The sequence below is a fragment of the Bufo gargarizans genome, chromosome 11 (genome assembly GCF_014858855.1).
Source record: "Bufo gargarizans isolate SCDJY-AF-19 chromosome 11, ASM1485885v1, whole genome shotgun sequence".
Lineage (NCBI taxonomy): Eukaryota > Metazoa > Chordata > Amphibia > Anura > Bufonidae > Bufo > Bufo gargarizans.
In genome coordinates, this window is record NC_058090.1 from 8,252,410 (window position 1) to 8,271,651 (window position 19,242).

General features: G+C 45.1%; 1 protein-coding gene across 1 annotated transcript in view; it reads right to left on the minus strand.

The window, feature by feature from the left end:
- The window catches only part of ITPK1 (inositol-tetrakisphosphate 1-kinase), a 96,467-nt gene that overhangs the window by 21,679 nt on the left and 55,546 nt on the right, over positions 1-19,242 (minus strand). The window contains exons 4-5 of the mRNA XM_044272624.1: positions 17,475-17,600; positions 8,822-8,939 (exon numbers count right to left, since the gene is read on the minus strand). Of these exons, the coding sequence (XP_044128559.1) occupies positions 8,822-8,939; positions 17,475-17,600 (244 nt within the window). The remainder of the gene's footprint in view (positions 1-8,821; positions 8,940-17,474; positions 17,601-19,242) is intronic.

Sequence of the window (19,242 nt, forward strand, 5' to 3'; positions counted from 1 at the left end):
CACTGTTCTGCTGGTGGAGTCACTGTGTACATACATTACTTATCCTGTACTGATCCTGAGTTACATCCTGTATTATACTCCAGAGCTGCACTCACTGTTCTGCTGGTGGAGTCACTGTGTACATACATTACTTATCCTGCACTGATCCTGAGTTACATCCTGTATTATACTCCAGAGCTGCACTCACTATTCTGCTGGTGGAGTCACTGTGTACATACATTACTTATCCTGTACTGATCTGGAGTTATATCCTGTATTATACTCCAGAGCTGCACTCACTATTCTGCTGGTGCAGTCACTGTGTACATACATTACTTATCCTGTACTGATCCTGAGTTACATCCTGTATTATACTCCAGAGCTGCACTCACTATTCTGCTGGTACAGTCACTGGGTACATACATTACTTATCCTGCACTGATCCTGATTTACATCCTGTATTATACTCCAGAGCTGCACTCACTATTCTGCTGGTGCAGTCACTGTGTACATACATTACTTATCCTGTACTGATCCTGAGTTACATCCTGTATTATACTCCAGAGCTGCACTCACTATTCTGCTGGTGCAGTCACTGTGTACATACATTACTTATCCTGTGCTGATCCTGAGTTACATCCTGTATTATACTCCAGAGCTGCACTCACTATTCTGCTGGTGCAGTCACTGTGTACATACATTACTTATCCTGTACTGATCCTGAGTTACATCCTGCATTATACTCCAGAGCTGCACTCACTATTCTGCTGGTGCAGTCACTGTGTACATACATTACATTACTTATCCTGTACTGATCCTGAGTCACATCCTGTATTATACTCCAGAGCTGCACTCACTATTCTGCTGGTGCAGTCACTGTGTACATACATTACTTATCCTGTACTGATCCTGAGTTACATCCTGCATTATACTCCAGAGCTGCACTCACTATTCTGCTGGTGCAGTCACTGTGTACATACATTACTTATCCTGTACTGATCCTCAGTCACATCCTGTATTATACTCCAGAGCTGCACTCACTATTCTGCTGGTGCAGTCACTGTGTACATACATTACTTATCCTGTACTGATCCTCAGTCACATCCTGTATTATACTCCAGAGCTGCACTCACTATTCTGCTGGTGCAGTCACTGTGTACATACATTACATTACTTATCCTGTACTGATCCTCAGTCACATCCTGTATTGTACTCCAGACATGTCCTAACATCTTCGCTAAGCACTTAGTTTCTTCTTCATCAGATGACTGTACAATATTTGCTGTAAAGACAACACATCCTAGAATACAAATCAACAGCGCAAGCTCTGTGTAGACACTTAATGGATCTTCAATAACAAGCAGCAGAACAGTGAGTGCAGCTCTGGAGTATAATACAGGATGTAACTCAGGATCAGTGCAGAATGTATTTATACATGACTATTATATAGATACATAGATGTCATATAAACTAACAGTGTCCAAAGATTTATGACACCTTTGGGGTTAAAGACTTTATGACGGAACAAAATGAAGGCCTCCAGTAAAAACCAGGACACGGATATATTTGACTAAAGAATAATCTCTGAATTAATTTGTGCTTATAAAAGTCTAGGTCAGTAATACCCGGCGCTGGTGTCAGGACACATTTGGGCTTTGCTATCTCAATGTGTCACAAGAACAGAAAGGTGTAAAGACAAGACGTCTTAAAAACACTGGAAAGGAAAGGATTAGGACGTGCGAGGGGCACCATTCCACGACACCCCGCACCCAGATTCTGCCTCTCTATAACAATTGGGGGATGTAGGGAAAGGGTAGGGGGCACGTACTATTGATATATCAGGTCACCCCATGCTGATTGCAGCTCCAGTCACAGTCAGAGCTGCGGTCCGGGTCTCAGTCCTGAGACCTAGAAACCTAAAGGCTATGGAATATTTTTTTTATGATTGCATTTTACCAATTTTGAGCTAAAATATTATTTTTAATTGGTCCTTATTCAACATTTTCAGGCGTTTGTGAAATACAAAAGGTAAAAAATCAGCCAGTTTGCAGAATATCACTTGTTTGGTCCCGTCAGCTGATGGTTCATGTGAAGCCTCATCTTCTGATGTCAGGAGAGCTCCTTTCTAAAGGAAAGTATTTACGCAATGAAATCATGGAACTCCGAGCCTCTGGCCCTGAACGCAGCAGATCTCATCACTTTTCCGAGACCGTGCATAACGTCCGGCGTTTACGGGATTACACCGCGATTGCGGCCTTGCTTCAGATTAGACCCGGTGTTTCGACATGCTGTAGGACATGACACCTGGAGCACTATGAAAGGAAGCAAATAACCAGTGTCAACTTGACTAAAACCTACTGGGAGCATCACTGTGATCATTGGTGGTGGCCCCAGACTGGTTACACTGGGACCAGTCCAGAAACTAATAATCGTACACTATAGTCTAGAAATGACTTCTGTAAACCACGAAACCCCGCAGAATAAGTAGCGCCCCCCAGGGACACCGACCCGGACCGAGAACGGACCTACTGTCCCCGACTGTAGGATCAATAGTAGGGCGTCTCTCCAAATGCGTCCCTCCATTATTCCGGTGCTGGAACCTTTGCTGAAGAACCTCTAATAATTCATAGGCGCAGGTGTGAAGATGGCGGAATCCATCATCCCTGCCTGTGATGCTCTGTAGACCCCCCCAAAACCTCCCTGGCACCAGTCATACCCCATGGTGTAGTTGACCTTGCGCACAGAGGACACGCCCAACCATGCCCATCAACAGCCCACGAGTTTACTGCAAACTTGTGCTGTTATTGGTTCTTGCGGGTGGGCGTGCATGCCGCGGCATCGCACCCAATCTACACAAAGAACCACCCACTGGAAGGGACAATAATGCAAATCTTCCATAGAGCTGATCTTGTGGCGTCTCTATGACACCGCTGTTGGGTGGTCTGCCCCTTTAAGAAGGCTTGAGGCAGAATGGCCAAGGGCCACGAGCCGCAGACTGCAAGAAACTCATCAGTTTCCCGATATGGCGCCCACCATAGGAGTAAATGGAAATCGGCACTTTATCTTGTAAAAAAAAAAAAATTGGGGCTCGTCTGGGGGTGAAGACGCTGGCAGACGCCCCCAGCAGGCGCAGAGCTTCCATGTCTACACTGTATATGGAATTCCTGGAAGGCAGGAGAGGTGCGGCACGTGGTAACAGAGATGGCGGTATGCGCGCAGATCGATTTGCGTCAATAAAACGCTGGCGCCGAGAGAAAAAAAGGTCAACAGATGACGACAAATTTATTTGATGTCCTGGTTACTGTACATTTAGAAATAGAAGTCACTCCCTAGGCAAACATGACAGCATTTCCTGGGCTCGCATTCTATTCAGTATAGGGAGGAATAGCGATCGTCTGCTGTCGGCACGGCCATTATGGAAGTGATGGCGGAGATAACTGATAAATATACTGCGGCCTGATCTGAAATCGACTTTATATATCTTACTAAAGATCAAGGGTGCTGTTCCTTCTGTCCCATATGCTTTGTACTGCAGCTCCACTTTTTCAGGTCCACAAAAGACATTGATAGACTCTAATAGAACAGGGCCCCACAGCAGCCATAATATAACAGTAGGATAATCTCTTCATGGGGTAATGCGATGACTGATGTAAGAAATGAAAATCCATTATAGTTCAGGCTGTGTGTCCTTTCTGTTGCATCCCTGTCCCTATCACATTTCAAGGGTGTGTCCTTTCTGCTTCAGCTTTCTCCCCAACACAGCTCTGGGGGGTGTCCTTTATGTTGCAGCTCTCTTGCCATCACAGCCCGGGGGGGTCCTTTCTGCTTCAGCCTTCTCCCTTCCATAGTTCAGGGTGGGTGTCTTTCTCCTGCAACTCTCTCCCTATCACAGTTCAGGGGGGGTGTACTTTCTGCAGCAGCTATCTTACCATCATAATTAAGGTGTGTCTCCTTTTTGCCGCAGCTCTTTCCCTGTAAGGCCCCTTTCTCACGGGCGAGATTTCCACACGGGTGCAATGCGTGACGTGAACGCATTGCAGCCGCACTGAATCCGGACCCATTCATTTCTATGGGGCTGTGCACATGAGCGCTGATTTTCAGGCCCCTTGCAGACGAGAGTGTCCGGATTAGGTCTGGATGCATCCCGGTGCATTGCGGCAAACCCGCGCGAGTAGGTACGCAATTGCAGTCAGCTTTGACTGCGATTACGTTCAGTTTTTATCGCGCGGGTGCAATGCGTTTTGCACGCGCGTGATAAAAAAACTGACTGTGGTACCCAGACCCGAACTTCTTCACAGAAGTTCAGGTTTGGGTTCAAGGTTGTGTAGATTGTATTATTTTCCCTTATAACATGGTTATAAGGGAAAATAATTGCATTCTGAATACAGAATGCATAGTAAAATAGCGCTGGAGGGGTTAAAAAAACAAATACGAAATAATTTAACTCCCCTTAATCCACTTGTTCGCGCAGCCGACATCTCTTCTGTCTTCTTTTGTGAGGAATAGGACCTTTGATGACGTCACTACGTTCATCACACGGTCCGTCACATGATCCATCACCATGGTAAAAGATCATGTGACGGACCATGTGATGAACCTAGTGACGTCATCAAAGGTCCTATTCCTCACAAAAGAAGACAGAAGAGATGCCGGCTGCGCGAACAAGTGGATTTAACTGACTGCAATCGCGTACCTACTCGCGCAGGTTTGCCGCAATGCACCGGGATGCATCCGGACACGCTCGTCTGCAAGGGGCCCAACTGTTACAACTTCTAACAGGTGATATGGCTGCGTGGCAGTTAAAGATTTAAACTGGGCATGTGCGACCTCAGTGAGGTGGACAAGATATAAGGAACAGAACAAACAGCAGGTGGCGCTATACAGGTACATTAAAATAACTCACTGGCTATACTAAATTTCTAATTACGGTACAAGCAATTACAAAAGTATTCAGATCCAGGCGCTGGTGTGAAAAATGTAGAGTATTATTCGTGGCGCAACCCGTTTGAATATGACAATGAATGGGCGACTGTTATAAACAGAGAAATAATGTATCCACTTGTTACTACATGAAACAAAGGTTGATCTATTAGAACTTTGACCCCGGACTAATTAACAGGCAGCAGACGTGTTACAGATTATAGGACAAAAACAAGTTCAGGGGGAAAAAAAGGCTTTTCCCGTGGGAGGTTAATGAGGATTTTGGTTTGCGTGTTCGCCACGTGGACGGCCATCTAAGGGGAGGGCAAGAACTGGTTAGTGCCAGACAGGACTAATGATTAACTATTCACTGCCCCTTACAACCAGCAGGAGAGAGGCCGAGGGAAACTGTACAAGAGAAGAAGACCATGAGAAGCCACCAAAGATCCACACAAATCTAAAACTGGAGCCTAAAAGAGACGGAGACCCAAAATGTCAGGAAACGTAAGAAACAATGGATCAGAGAGACGCAAATCAACTCCGGGCTAAATAATAATGGAGGGAATCCTCAACATACTCATTCACTAGAGAGCAGCGGTGACATCACTGAGAATGCAGCCTATCCATTCACTAGAGATCAGCGGGGACATCACTGAGAATGCTGCCTATCCATTCACTAGAGATCAGTGGTGACATCACTGAGAATGCCGCCTATCCATTCACTAGAGATCAGCGGTGACATCACTGAGAATGCAGCCTATCCATACACTAGAGATCAGCGGTGACATCACTGAGAATGGAGCCTATCAATTCACTAGAGAGCAGCGGTGACATCACTGAGAATGCCGCCTATCCATTCACTAGAGATCAGCGGTGACATCACTGAGAATGAAGCCTATCCATTCACTAGAGAGCAGCGGTGACATCACTGAGAATGCAGCCTATCCATTCACTAGAGAGCAGCGGTGACATCACTGAGAATGCAGCCTATCCATTCACTAGAGACTGTCCTGGTGAGCCATCACATGTCTGTCTATTCACTGCACCTTTCCAGATAAACCAGCTCTGTCCGTTACAACATCCACCCTGACTGGTTCGGTACAAGCCGGGGATGGGATACTGTTGACTAAATAAAGTTGCAAAAGTCTAATGAGACCGCACAGCCATAAAAAGTCCTAAATACAGGCGGGAATTCACCCTGAACTCAATACAATGTTACTTTTCTGACAATGTGTGTAATGTAAACAGATCTGAGCACGAGGCAAAGTGTGACCGCAGCAAACACCAAAGGCGGCGGTCTGGAGACAGCATCCACTCAGTACAGTGTACGAGGCTAGTCAATAAGGGGTAGTATTATAGCAGCTATATTCTTGTACATAGGAGCAGTATTATAGTAGTTATATTCCTGTACATAGGGGCAGTATTATAGTAGTTATATCCTTGTACATAGCAGTAATATAGTAGTTATATCCTTGTACATAGGAGCAGTATTATAGTAGTTATATCCTTGTACATAGGAGCAGTATTATAGTAGTTATATTCTTGTACATAGAAGCAGTATTATAGTAGTTATATTCTTGTACATAGGGGGCAGTATTATAGTAGTTATATTCTTGTACATAGCAGTAGTATTATAGTAGTTATATTCTTGTACATAGGAGGCAGTATTATAGTAGTTATATTCTTGTACATAGGGGGCAGTATTATAGTAGTTATATCCTTGTACATAGCAGTAGTATTATAGTAGTTATATTCTTGTACATAGGAGGCAGTATTATAGTAGTTATATTCTTGTACATAGGAGCAGTATTATAGTAGTTATATTCTTGTACATAGGAGCAGTATTATAGTAGTTATACTCTTGTACATAGGAGCAGTATTATAGTAGTTATATTCTTGTACATAGGAGCAGTATTATAGTAGCTATATTCTTGTACATAGGAGGCGATATTATAGTAGTTATATTATTGTACATAGGAGCAGTATTATAGTAGTTATATTCTTGTACATAGGAGGCGATATTATAGTAGTTATATTCTTGTACATAGGAGCAGTATTATAGTAGCTATATTCTTGTACATAGGAGCAGTATTATAGTAGTTATATTCTTGTACATAGGAGGCAGTATTATAGTAGTTATATTCTTGTACATAGGAGGCAGTATTATAGTAGTTATATTCTTGTACATAGAAGCAGTATTATAGTAGTTATATTCTTGTACATAGGAGCAGTATTATAGTAGTTATATTCTTGTACATAGGAGCAGTATTATAGTAGTTATATTCTTGTACATAGGAGGCGATATTATAGTAGTTATATTCTTGTACATAGGAGCAGTATTATAGTAGTAATATTCTTGTACATAGGAGCAGTATTATAGTAGTTATATTCTTGTACATAGGAGCAGTATTATAGTAGTTATATTAGTGCACATAGGGGGTAGTATTACATTTGTAATATTATTGAACATGGGGGAGTATTATATCTAAGTACAAAGCCTTATTTAGAGATCTGTAATGTTGTCACACTTCATCATCCATATTTCAGCTATAACGCCCGGCCGACAGTGGGTCTACTGATCTGAACTTGTAGCATAGATCCCTATGATGCTGTTAGTTTGGGGCCATCAGATTGGCGGTTGGGCAAGTATTTGCAGCTCTATTACGGTCGTTAAAATAGCTTTAAGAATGGGGCCTAATACTGGGTTTTAACTAGTATTAGCATTCGGCCACACAATAGAGACAGGTGATAACAGTATCACTATCTACATGTCAGTTTGCTGACCATGGAGCCATCACGCACTGCGCACACAATGTAATCTCGCCACACTGACTCCTGAGCGCAGCGGTACAATCGCCACCACCTGAGCTCCATTATATTCCCATAATGTTGACTCATCCATCACAAAGCTGCTCTTTATGTATCTATACACACTGGGCTTTCTGTCTACTTGTCTGAGCAACAAAGACTCCCGAGAGAGCCGGGCGGACCAGGTTCCCCTCTCCATAGGCCAACACAATGCAGCTGTGTGATCTGATTAATCCCACTCCAGTCGGCCCGGGGATGTAGGAGCCATTTATGTCGCCATCGTCTGGTTACACTGTATCAGCATGTACAGGAGACATTCTTCAGCGGTGCGCACACATAGGTGAATACACAGTAACGAGCCAATGACTCTGCTGAATTATCAAACATTACGTATCATCAAATGGAAAAGTACATCCATGTGACGTATAAAAGGTATAGCTGACATTTTGGAAGAATGACTATAACAAACGTAATTCTAATATCCCATCAGAATTCTCGACTATCAGATATAAAAAATGGTCACTCAATATTTATACCTCAGGCTTAGGGCTCATGCACACGAACATAATATTTGTCAGTGTCCGTTTTTTTAGCTTCTCATATGCAGAACCATTGATTCCAATGGGGACGCAAAAAAACTGAAATAACTCCATGTGCATTCCGTGTCCATATGTCCTTTCCGCGAATTTTTTTTTATTATGTTCTGCTCTTGTCCGTTTTGTGGACATTGTTACAATGGATCCGCAAAATAACAGATGTCACCCGTTATTTTCTGCAGATCTGTGTTTTGCAGACCGCAAAATACATACAGTCGTGTGCATGAGCCCCAATAGCTACTTTCTCTTATTTGCTCCAATCTGCTAAAGAGGGGGGGGGGGGGGGGCACTTTTCTTCTTTATTACTTGACATCATCTTTAATGTTGGGTTTGCAGTTTGTATCAGGACTAAATAATTGTATCGTGTTGTATAATACATTAGGAAGTAATTTAGAAATATACAAGGATAGCGCAATCCAATAAATGAGCCAAAAAAGCTTTAAATTTGGTGCAGGGTAACTGAGGCGGAGGAGGCACGGTGACAATCTGACTGCATACATCTCATAGAGGCATCTTACCTTGCATATAGGACTCGATCCTTCGAATGAGCTCATAAGACTTGGAGCGGTCGAGCAAGGTTCGGATAGCTGGCAAAGGGTCCAAGATGATGGTCTCAGGGTGGGCATCAATATATTCCTAGAAATAACAAAAACCGTGATTATCTAAGATTGTAGGTAGAATTCACCAGGTCCCCCGCTGTCCATTATTTCTAAAATAACCTATAAAAGTACCAGATAATCTAAAGTCAGCAATACATTATTGCAGAAAGGAATGGGGAAAGGAAAGTGTCACAGTAAGGCCTCTTGCACACGACCGTATGCCCTCCGAGATATACGGTCTGTGAGCGGGCCAAATGTCCCGGAGCGTCAATGATCGCGTGCACGGGAGCGGACAGCATCATAGATTACAATGATGCTGTGCACGTCGGGCCGCCCGCGGGGCTATTGTCCCGCATTAATAAGAACATATGAGTGCAGGACAATAGACCCGCGGGTGGCCCGACATGCACAGCATCATTGTTATCTATGATGCTGTGTGCACGATCAATGCCGCTCAGGGACATATGGCCCACTCACGGACCGTATATCTCGGAGAGCATACGGTTGTGTGCAAGAGCCCTAAAGCAAAAGTTCTCTGCATAGTTGTAACTTCTCAGGTTAATATACACATAAAAGGATATAATTCTTACTTAAAGAGGACCTTTCACTAGTTTAAAAACTAAGAACGAACTATATCAGTGGGCAGAGCGGCGCCCAGGGGTCCCCCTGCACTTACTAGTATGTCTGGGCGCCGCTCCGTTTGCCCGGTATAGGCTCCGGTGTCTGCAGCTCCCTCTGTTGTACTGGGCGGAGGTTTTGTATTAGGCGTATCCCTTGCTGCAGCGCTGGCCAATCGTAGCGCACAGCTCATAGCCTGGGACTCCCAGGCTATGAGCTGTGCGCTACGATTGGCCAGCGCTGCAGCAAGGGACAACCCTAATACAAAAACTCTGCCCAGTACAACAGAGGGAGCTGCAGACACCGGAGCCTATACTGGGCAAACGGAGCGGCGCCCAGACATACTAGTAAGTGCAGGGGGACCCCTGGGCGCCGCTCTGCCCACTGATATAGTTAGTTTTTAGAATATAACTACTATAATACTGCCTCTTATGTACAAGAATATAACTACTATAATACTGCTCCTATGTACAAGAATATAACTACTATAATACTGCTCCTATGTACAAGAATATACCTACTATAATACTGCTCCTATGTACAAGAATATAACTACTATAATACTGCTCCTATGTACAAGAATATAACTACTATAATACTGCTCCTATGTACAGGAATATAACTACTATAATACTGCTCCTATGTACAAGAATATAACTACTATAATACTGCTCCTATGTACAAGTATATAACTACTATAATACTGCTCCTATGTACAAGAATATAACTACTATAATACTGCTCCAATGTACAAGAATATAACTACTATAAAACTGCTCCTATGTACAAGAATATAACTACTATAATACTGCTCCTATGTACAGGAATATAACTACTATAATACTGCTCCTATGTACAAGTATATAACTACTATAAGTAGTCTGTGTGTTCCTTTCTAGGAGGTAGGAGATGAGATTGAGCCGTGGCAGCAGGTGATCCGTTTATTCGGCTATAATCCACGGTGGGGAATATAGGTCAGGGATATGACAAGCTGATTTAAGCACAAGGACAGGACGCCGATTTTTTTTTTCTGGACATGTAGGGGTTAATTAACGAATGCAAGATGCCCTGTGATTCTGCTCACGTCCTGGACTGTGCACACACAGCGCTTTGCATTCTATACATTACATGGAAGTTGTGTGAACTTTGTGCAATATTGATTATCTTTTATATTATTAACTTGTTGTTTTTTTACTTGCTGATTCCGGTGCACGACCGAAAGTGCCTATAGGGGGCAGGTAAGTATCACAACTGCCCCATGGGGAACTGAAGAAGGTCTCCGGGTCTGATCGATCGCATTTCCTTTTGGATCAGGTGTATCACTTACCTGGGGAAGAGATGGGGAACAGATGCCCTATGGGAAAAAGACAAGCCGGCAATGTTCTGCTGGAAATCTAGGGTTTTGGCATCATGTGGCACGGGTGACACATAGCACCTACCTAAGCCCGGTACAGACGAGTACCGCACCCTCTTTAAGGCAGCAGTGTCCCTGATGGAAGTGGCTTCCTTGAGCACGATAATGCCCCGGCCACACTGGAAATGGTGGAATAGTTTGATGGACTCAAGGTGTAGACTTGGCCTCTAGATCTCAATCCGATCAATCACTTGTGGGATGGGCTGGAAAAACCAAATCCCATCTATGGAGACCGCACCTGACAGGACTTAAAGAGCATCTGTCAGCAGTTTTGTACCTATGACACTGGCTGACCTGTTACATGTGCACTTGGCAGCTGAAGGCATCCGTGTTGGTCCCATGTTCATATGTGTCCGCATTGCTGAGAAACATGATGTTTTAATATATGCAAATGAGCCTCTAGGAGCAACGGGGGCGTTACCATTACACCTAGAGACTCCGCTCTCTCTGCAACCGCTACATCCTCTGTACTTTCATCAACAGGACCAGGTGAGATCACATTTACACTGCCTGGTCCTGTCCATCAAAGTGCAAAGAAGGCGGCAGTTGCAGAGAGAGCAGAGCCTCTAGGTGTAATGGTAACGCCCCCGTTGCTCCTAGAGGCTCATTTGCATATATTAAAACATCATTTTTCTCAGCAACACGGGCACATAGGAACATGGGACTAACACAGATGCCTTCAGCTGCCAAGTGCACATGTAACAGGTCAGCCAGTGTCATAGGTACAAAACTGCTGACAGATGCCCTTTAAAGAGGTCACTCACATTCTCCTAGAACGCCAGTTGGCTGCATACATTTGCTGCCGCTAACGTACCAGACACCACAGGACACCTGCGTCACTATGCACAGGGAGAAGGCTGTCCGAGGCAGGGGGGCAGGTGGAGCCGGCAGCCCTGGAATCCAGGTCACTACTTTATGATGCAGCATAAACTCGGTGACAGATAGAAAAGAAATGCTATGGTTCTCTAGTGTATAAATCCAGTTTCTATGTTGCAGCATTTTCTGGTTCTACGGATACAGCCTGCAGTGTCAAGTATGGAGGAGATCATTTAAGTTTTAATGGTTACATCAAGGGTCACGTACAGATCCCGGTTGCATTTCTGCTTTTTTTTTTTTTTTTTCTTTTAGGATAAATAAAGTGTTGTTAAACTAACCCTCACATCTAACACGTATGGCGGCATGACGAACCGTGCACTATCCATGTATCCGTCTGTCCTTCCAGTCCTCCACCCATCTATCCATCAAATGTCCTGGAGACACAGACAATAAAACCCTTTCATCCTGGTGCAAAACAGAATACAAAGCTGGTGTGGACGGTCACCAGGGTACCTGCAGCAGCTACATCAAAACATCGAAAACGCCAATATAAAACCCGAGAACAAAAGGCAGGGGCTGACAACTTCAAGGGATGAAAGGATATGTATCACTAGGTGGTTTTTTTCTCAGTGCAGATTTTTTACTGTGTTTACTGGACATAATTATGGGGGCAGCCATCTTGCCTGAGCTGAAGTTAACAGGATTTACAGATATGATTTACAGCAGCCGCCATGTAGCAAAATCCCGTGGGACCCCAATAGCAAAACTTGGAATGGTGCCCCACACCACCATGACCACCTTCAGCTGCATGAATGCGAATGAGACGCTGGATGTTGTTAGTTCTCTTAATGCACAGGAATAATGCTCACAGTGATGTCACAGTGTTGGAATTATACACACAATTATGTCACAGTTAGAGAGGAGCGAATTTCATACTTTGAACTTCGTTTGGTGGTAAAAGCAGAATCGCGTTATGGATTCCGTTACCACGGACCATAACGTAATTCTATGACGGAATGCATAACGGAATGCCTTCAGAGCCCTCTCCTGCATAACAGAAACGGGACAGATACTGTTTGCAGCCCATAGACTTCTATTATGACGGAATGAATAACGGAATGCCTCTAAAGGTATTCCGTTATGAATTCTGTCGTAGAACTGCATTACGGTCCGTGGTAACGGAATCCATAACGCGATTCTGCTTTTACCACCAAACGAAGAGTGAGCGAATTACAAAGTATGAAATTCGCTCATCTCTAGTCACAATGGTGGGATAATGCACACAGTGATGTGACAATGGTGGGATAATGCACACAGTGATGTCACAATGGTGGGATAATGCACACAGTGATGTGACAATGGTGAGATAATGCACACAGTGATGTCACAATGGTGAGATAATGCACACAGTGATGTCACAATGGTGGGATAATGCACACAGTGATGTGACAATGGTGGGATAATGCACACAGTGATGTCACAATGGTGGGATAATGCACACAGTGATGTCACAATGGTGGGATAATGCACACAGTGATGTCACAATGGTGAGATAATGCACACAGTGATGTCACAATGGTGGGGTAATGCACACAGTGATGTCACAATGGTGGGATAATGCAGAGTGATGTCACAATTAGGGATGAGCGAATCGACTTCGGATGAATACTGTACGGAGCGAGCGCTCGGTAGAGTATTAGACTGTATTGGCTCAGATGAGCCGAAGTTATTACTTTGCGACTTTGGGTAATGACTTCAGAAATGCATTTCTACTGTTAAAAACCTTTTCCTGAACTCAGGTTCCACTTGGTACCACTTGGAACCGAACCCGAGTTCGGGAAAAGGTTTTTACCAGTACAAATTAATTTCTAAAGTTTCATCCTAAGTTGATTCGCTCATCCCGTGTCACAATTATGGGATAATGCGCACAATGAAATTACGGCACAGGAATAATGCGCACAGCGATGCCACAGCACATCAATAAGGCTCACAGTGATATCACAATAGTATGATAGTGCGCATGGGGATGTACAGAAATAAGTCAGTGATGTCACAGCACAGAAATAACACTAAGTGCACATATGTCTGAGTGGAGAAGGGCTCCCTTATTGGGGCCCCACGGCGCCCGCTACCCTGGTTGTTACACCCATGGGCCATGGACACAATGGTCTGAAGGGGACCTCTTTGATTCCTATGGGGCACGCGCTGTGACCTGTGCAGAGGTCAGGAGGGAGGAGATGAGCTGTGATATCACCTATGGGGGATGGTGGATCCTGTGTTGTCCATCCACCCGCGTGATATCTGTCATTCTAATCCTACAGCATTTGTAATAAGCAGATAACTGCAGAGCAAGAGGTGGTACTTAAATTTCAGCTTAAAAGGGTTGTCTCGCCCCAGACGTTAATGCAGATCACTAGGATAGGCCACCATTGTCACCTCTGGGACCCGCTCCTATCTCCAGAACGGGACCCCCGAAGAGAACAGAGGTCAGCCGTGCACGGACAGCCGCCCTCCATTCATTTCTCTAGGAGTTTCGGAGGTAGCCGAGTGCTAAACCCAGTCTCTGGAACGCTCATAGAAATGAATGGAACAGCCACACACATGTGCGACTGGCCGCTCTATCCATTTCAGGAGGGGCCCCACAGGGCACGGTGTCCCTGTTTTCCCGATTGGTGGGATCTCCACCGATCTAACAGTTGTCCACTATCCTTTACATACCCGTAATACCCCTTTAAGGCTGAGATCTGAGACAATAGTTGAGGGCAGGGGTCAGAGATCATATATCAACACATATTTCCATTCCTTTTTCCAGGACGTGTCCCCCCGGGGGTCCCTGGTTTCAGTTAAGTCATCAATTCTATTGGCCGGATAATGGGTCAAACCACCAAAACGTTTCATGAAGCGTCTCGGCTCGAGGATGACGGCCATAAGTGTCCATAGACACAGACTGCTGAAGATGCGTTACTATGTGTCACCGGAGCAAAGGATTTCCCAACAGATAGGTGCACGGTTTGCATCAAGGGAATCAACCTGGCAGCGTGGAAAGTGCAGAGCGCTGGAGCCGGCCCGCCGCAAAAATGCGTTCCCCGTTGTTTGGTTCTCTGCAGCGCCCCTCATGGTAGAAACGGAAGAACAGTCTATAAAATCCTGAAACGGCGGAGCGCTACGGTGCACACGGAAGGGATACAGTCGGGGAAAAGGGGCTTGAGGAGCAAAGAATTGCCTAAAAAGGCATCCGAGGAAGAGGAAAAAATAAATAAATCCTCTGCCATTTTACGGTGCCTTTAAATGGTCCGCGTCTCCCAGTAACTGTGGGTTATATAAAGATCTGCGCCGATCAACAGTTCAAAGTGCAGGCAGAAGAAGAGGCGGCGGGAGGGCGAGTGCGTCGGCTCCAAAGATAATACATCCAGATTTAACCGCCGCACTTAGCCGATCGACGCCTATGCCGAGAAGCCTGACTTTTACGGCCGGGCTGGATTAACAGGTTTTTTTTCTTCTTTGGAAATTGAGAGATTTCGTTAAGCGTGTAACTTCCGAGTACGGTAAAAGCCTAATGAAACGTACTGCTCGACGTACCCATAAAAACTACCACTGGAAAAAAACAGAATTTAGAAGTGCATTAATCTGTCCTGCAAAAAAAGAAAAGAAAAAGAAAAAAACGTATACTTTTCTGTTACATTGTAGTCAATGAAAAATGGAAGGAAACGTGAGACATTGCGTTTCCATCCGTTTATCCGTTAAACTTATTTTCAGTAGATGCCTTCAAATCTTTATTTAAAAACAGGAAAAGTTTCCCCCCTGCCCCCCCCCCCCCCCAAAAAAAAGACAAACGTTAAACGTGTACGTTCCACCCCTGTGACCTATCCTCATCAGTGTCGGATCTCGATAGGGGTTCCGCCAGCCAAGACTGTGGACGATCAGCTGCTTCAGGAAAGTTTGGCGCTGAGGTAAGTGCCGCAACCTCCTCACCGCTTACAGAGCGCGGCGCCGTAGAACATATAGCCGATGTGCTTGCTTCACTTGAACTGGGCTGAGCTGCGCCTAGGCCATGTGACCGATGAACGGGACATCGCTGGCCCGGAGAAAGCTGATAAAAAGCCGCGGCGCTACTGCGAGTGCCTCAGCCGTCTCAAACAGCTGATCGGCGGGGGTCCCGGGTGTCGGACCCCCAGAGATCGCACAGCAATGACCTAGCCAGAGGACGGGTCATCAGTTAAAAACACAGAACAAATAATCATAAAATTGAAAACATTTGCACACTTTTTTTTCACGCACATCTAACGCATACGTTAAACATACTTTATAAACAGCCCCTTAAAGGGGTTTCTGAGACATTTAGACTGATGAGCTATCCTCAGGACAGGTCGTCAGTTTCTGATCAGCGGGGGTCCGACACATGGGACCTGTTTGAGAAGGCACCGGCGCTCCTGGTTTCTGGCAGCTCACCAAGCACAGCGCCGTACGCTGTATAGCGGCTGTGCTCGGTATCGCGCTCATCCCCATTCACGTTAGTAGGGGTGAGCTGCGTCTAGTCCATGTGACCGATGGACGCGACGTCACATGGCCTAGGAAGAAGTCTCTTCAATAGCTGATGGGCGGGAGTCCTGGATGTCGGACCACCGCAGATCAGATACTGATGACCTATCCTGAGGGAAGGTCCTTTAAATGATGCAAGTTAACTGGGTGGGCTTTAAAAAAAAAAAAGAGAGGGGGTTATCGTTTCTGGGACAGCTGGGTGACGACCAGTATGGCCGCCATTATGGAAGCACAACAGCAGGCATGCCCAACCTGCGGCTCTACAGATGTTGCAAAACTACAACTCCCAGCATGCCCGGACAGCCTACAGCAGGGTATAGTGGGAGCTGTACTTTTACAACAGCTGGAGGGCCGCAGGTTGAGCGTGCCTGCTCTACAGTATCAGTGGTGGGTGCGATTAGGCAGATCTACCATTCTGGGGTCTTGGAAAGCCGATGGATCACTTATGTTAGAGAGGCAGATGTCAAATCCGCCAAATTAAAGGGGCTGTGGCAAGATTTGAATTTCTCCCCTATCCACAGGAGGGGGTCAGACCGCTGGCACAAGAATGGGGGTCCCATTTTCCCCTTATTGATGCCTCCATTCACTTCTGTGAGCCCCTGGAGTTAGTGGGGGGCCCTCTCCTTGGCTGCTGCTCCACTAACACAAAAGGCACATAGATCCCACGTTCTCACGACTGACGAGGGTCCCGGCGTTCAGACCCCCACCATTCAGACACCCATCCCCTTATCCTGTGCATAAGAAATAAGATTTGCAACTTTCCAATAGACTATGCTTCTATTTCACACTATTTTCAATCCCTCTGCTTGTTGTCGAAGTGGAAAAGCACAGCCAATGACTGAAAACCCATCCTGCTTATAAGGTGGGGTTTGTTACAATGTATCAGTGCAGATAAGAGCACAGTATCCAGGAAAGGAGAGGGGATTGTGTTGATGACTTTAGCACGTTTGCATTCATTGGCAGCCAGCACAGATCTTGAAAATGCTGAGGAATTAAAAACAAAATCTATTAGAAAGTTGGAGGACTTTTCATTTACAAAAGTTGTTAGAAACCCTTCATAAGAAAAGAAGCAAATCGGGCAATCAGGGAGGAGGGGTAAGGGTGTATGGCACAAAAGGGACACAACCCCTCGTGTGGGACCACCCTAGATCACGAGGCTTCAGTGCAACCTCCCAAATAACCCACCTGGAATCTCTGCACCACTTGCACCGACTCGCTGTCGTTCTGGTCAGCTTCCAGTATGACGTCCGTTAACTTGTGAATGATGACGTCAAGTGGACCTTGGTCTTCAATGGGTTTGGCCAGGTCAAGCTGAAAGAAATAAGAAAACGAGTAAGTTCTTTTCCTATAAAACCACAATTTAGACAAAACATCTAAAAATACAAAAATCGCTGATCTCTAGGGAATGGATAGGCGGCATTCTCAGTGATGTCACGGCTGCTCTCTAGTGAACGGATAGGCTGCATTCTCAGTGATGTCACCGCTGATCTCTAGTGAACGGATAGGCTGCATTCTGAGCTCATTGCAGGCAGTAGTAACACACACTACTCACAAAAAGTTAGGGATATTTGACTTTCCGGTGAAGTTTATAGGAAATGTAAAAAGTTCCTGCTTCAGTGATATTATATTGTGAAAGTCAAACATTTAAGTAGAAGCAGTAATGGCGATTTCCTCATCTAAAACAATTTATTGAAACAAAAGCCGACACCAGTGCTGGGTACACCGCCACAAAATGTCAGTGTCTCAGGAACCTGTCATGTGGCCTTGAGCATCAATTCCAGCTTGACAACGACGTCTCGGCTGTTCACAAGTCGACTCCTTGTCTGCCAGGGCATGGTATCCTACTCTTGTTGAAGGCGGCCTTCAGGTCATTGAGGTTCCCTTGCAGGTCGTCTAGCACGCAGACCACGCTGATTTAAATGGTTTCAAATGGTTTGACGTGACACTTGGATGCCTCTCGCCTCCCTTAAATGTGTCTGGAGTTGTGTGGCATTCATCATCCAGTTCCGCAGGGCATTGTTCGCAATGAAATGATCATCAGTGTGGGATGTATCCAAAGGAGGTCCACTTCTCTGCCTTTCTGTGACTCTTCCAGTCTCTCTGATGCAACCTGCTGGTGACGCTCTAAGCTCAGTGACCACTTCCGTCTGAGAACATCCTGCTTGAAGCCTCGCAATGACTAGGTACTGTTAATCAATTGCTAGGTGTCGTCTTGGTCTCATGATGTCAAAATGTGAACAGCATGATGAGGAGGACTGTTTAATTACCAATTCTAATTGAACCAGGAAAATTATTGGGCGATTCGTGGATCAAACACCTGTTGTGAATTTTGCTGTTAAGCTCCTTGTTAGAGAACAGCAAGTTGTGCAAAAAAATACTGAAACACTGAACAGTTGGACATGTGCAACCAAAAGTTTAGAGAAGGTCACATGTAAAAGGTTAGAGGGCATTTTAGGTTCATCCTGAAATTTCACCCACAAGCCAAATATCCCGAACTTTTTGTTAGTAGTTGTACATTTATTTTCAGTAAAGTGTAAGTGATTGAATGGGAACCATGTCCTATAAAAACACATCTAAGTACTTATCCCAAAGGCAGAATGTGCCTCCAATGCAAACAATTTTCTTGTTTAGGAAAAATAAAAAATGGCTTTTTCCAGCTCTTTTACTTGGCAGGATAGATGCAAGCCCGCACAGCGCCACCCATACTACCACGAGCCGTGTGACCCACATTACAGTGCCTTCAGTATTTCCCTGCACTTCCCCGAACTCTGGAACACCTCTCCAGACTAATAACCTACAAGCCAAGAAGAATATGAAATGCAAACCTCTAAGGAGCGCGCAAAACATGTACTTAACTGAACGGAGACCCGAAAGCACTCCAATCTAACTAGTAACAGGGGCAGGACATTCGGAGGGCAGCGAGATCAGTATCTGGCATAGCCTCCGGCGCCGC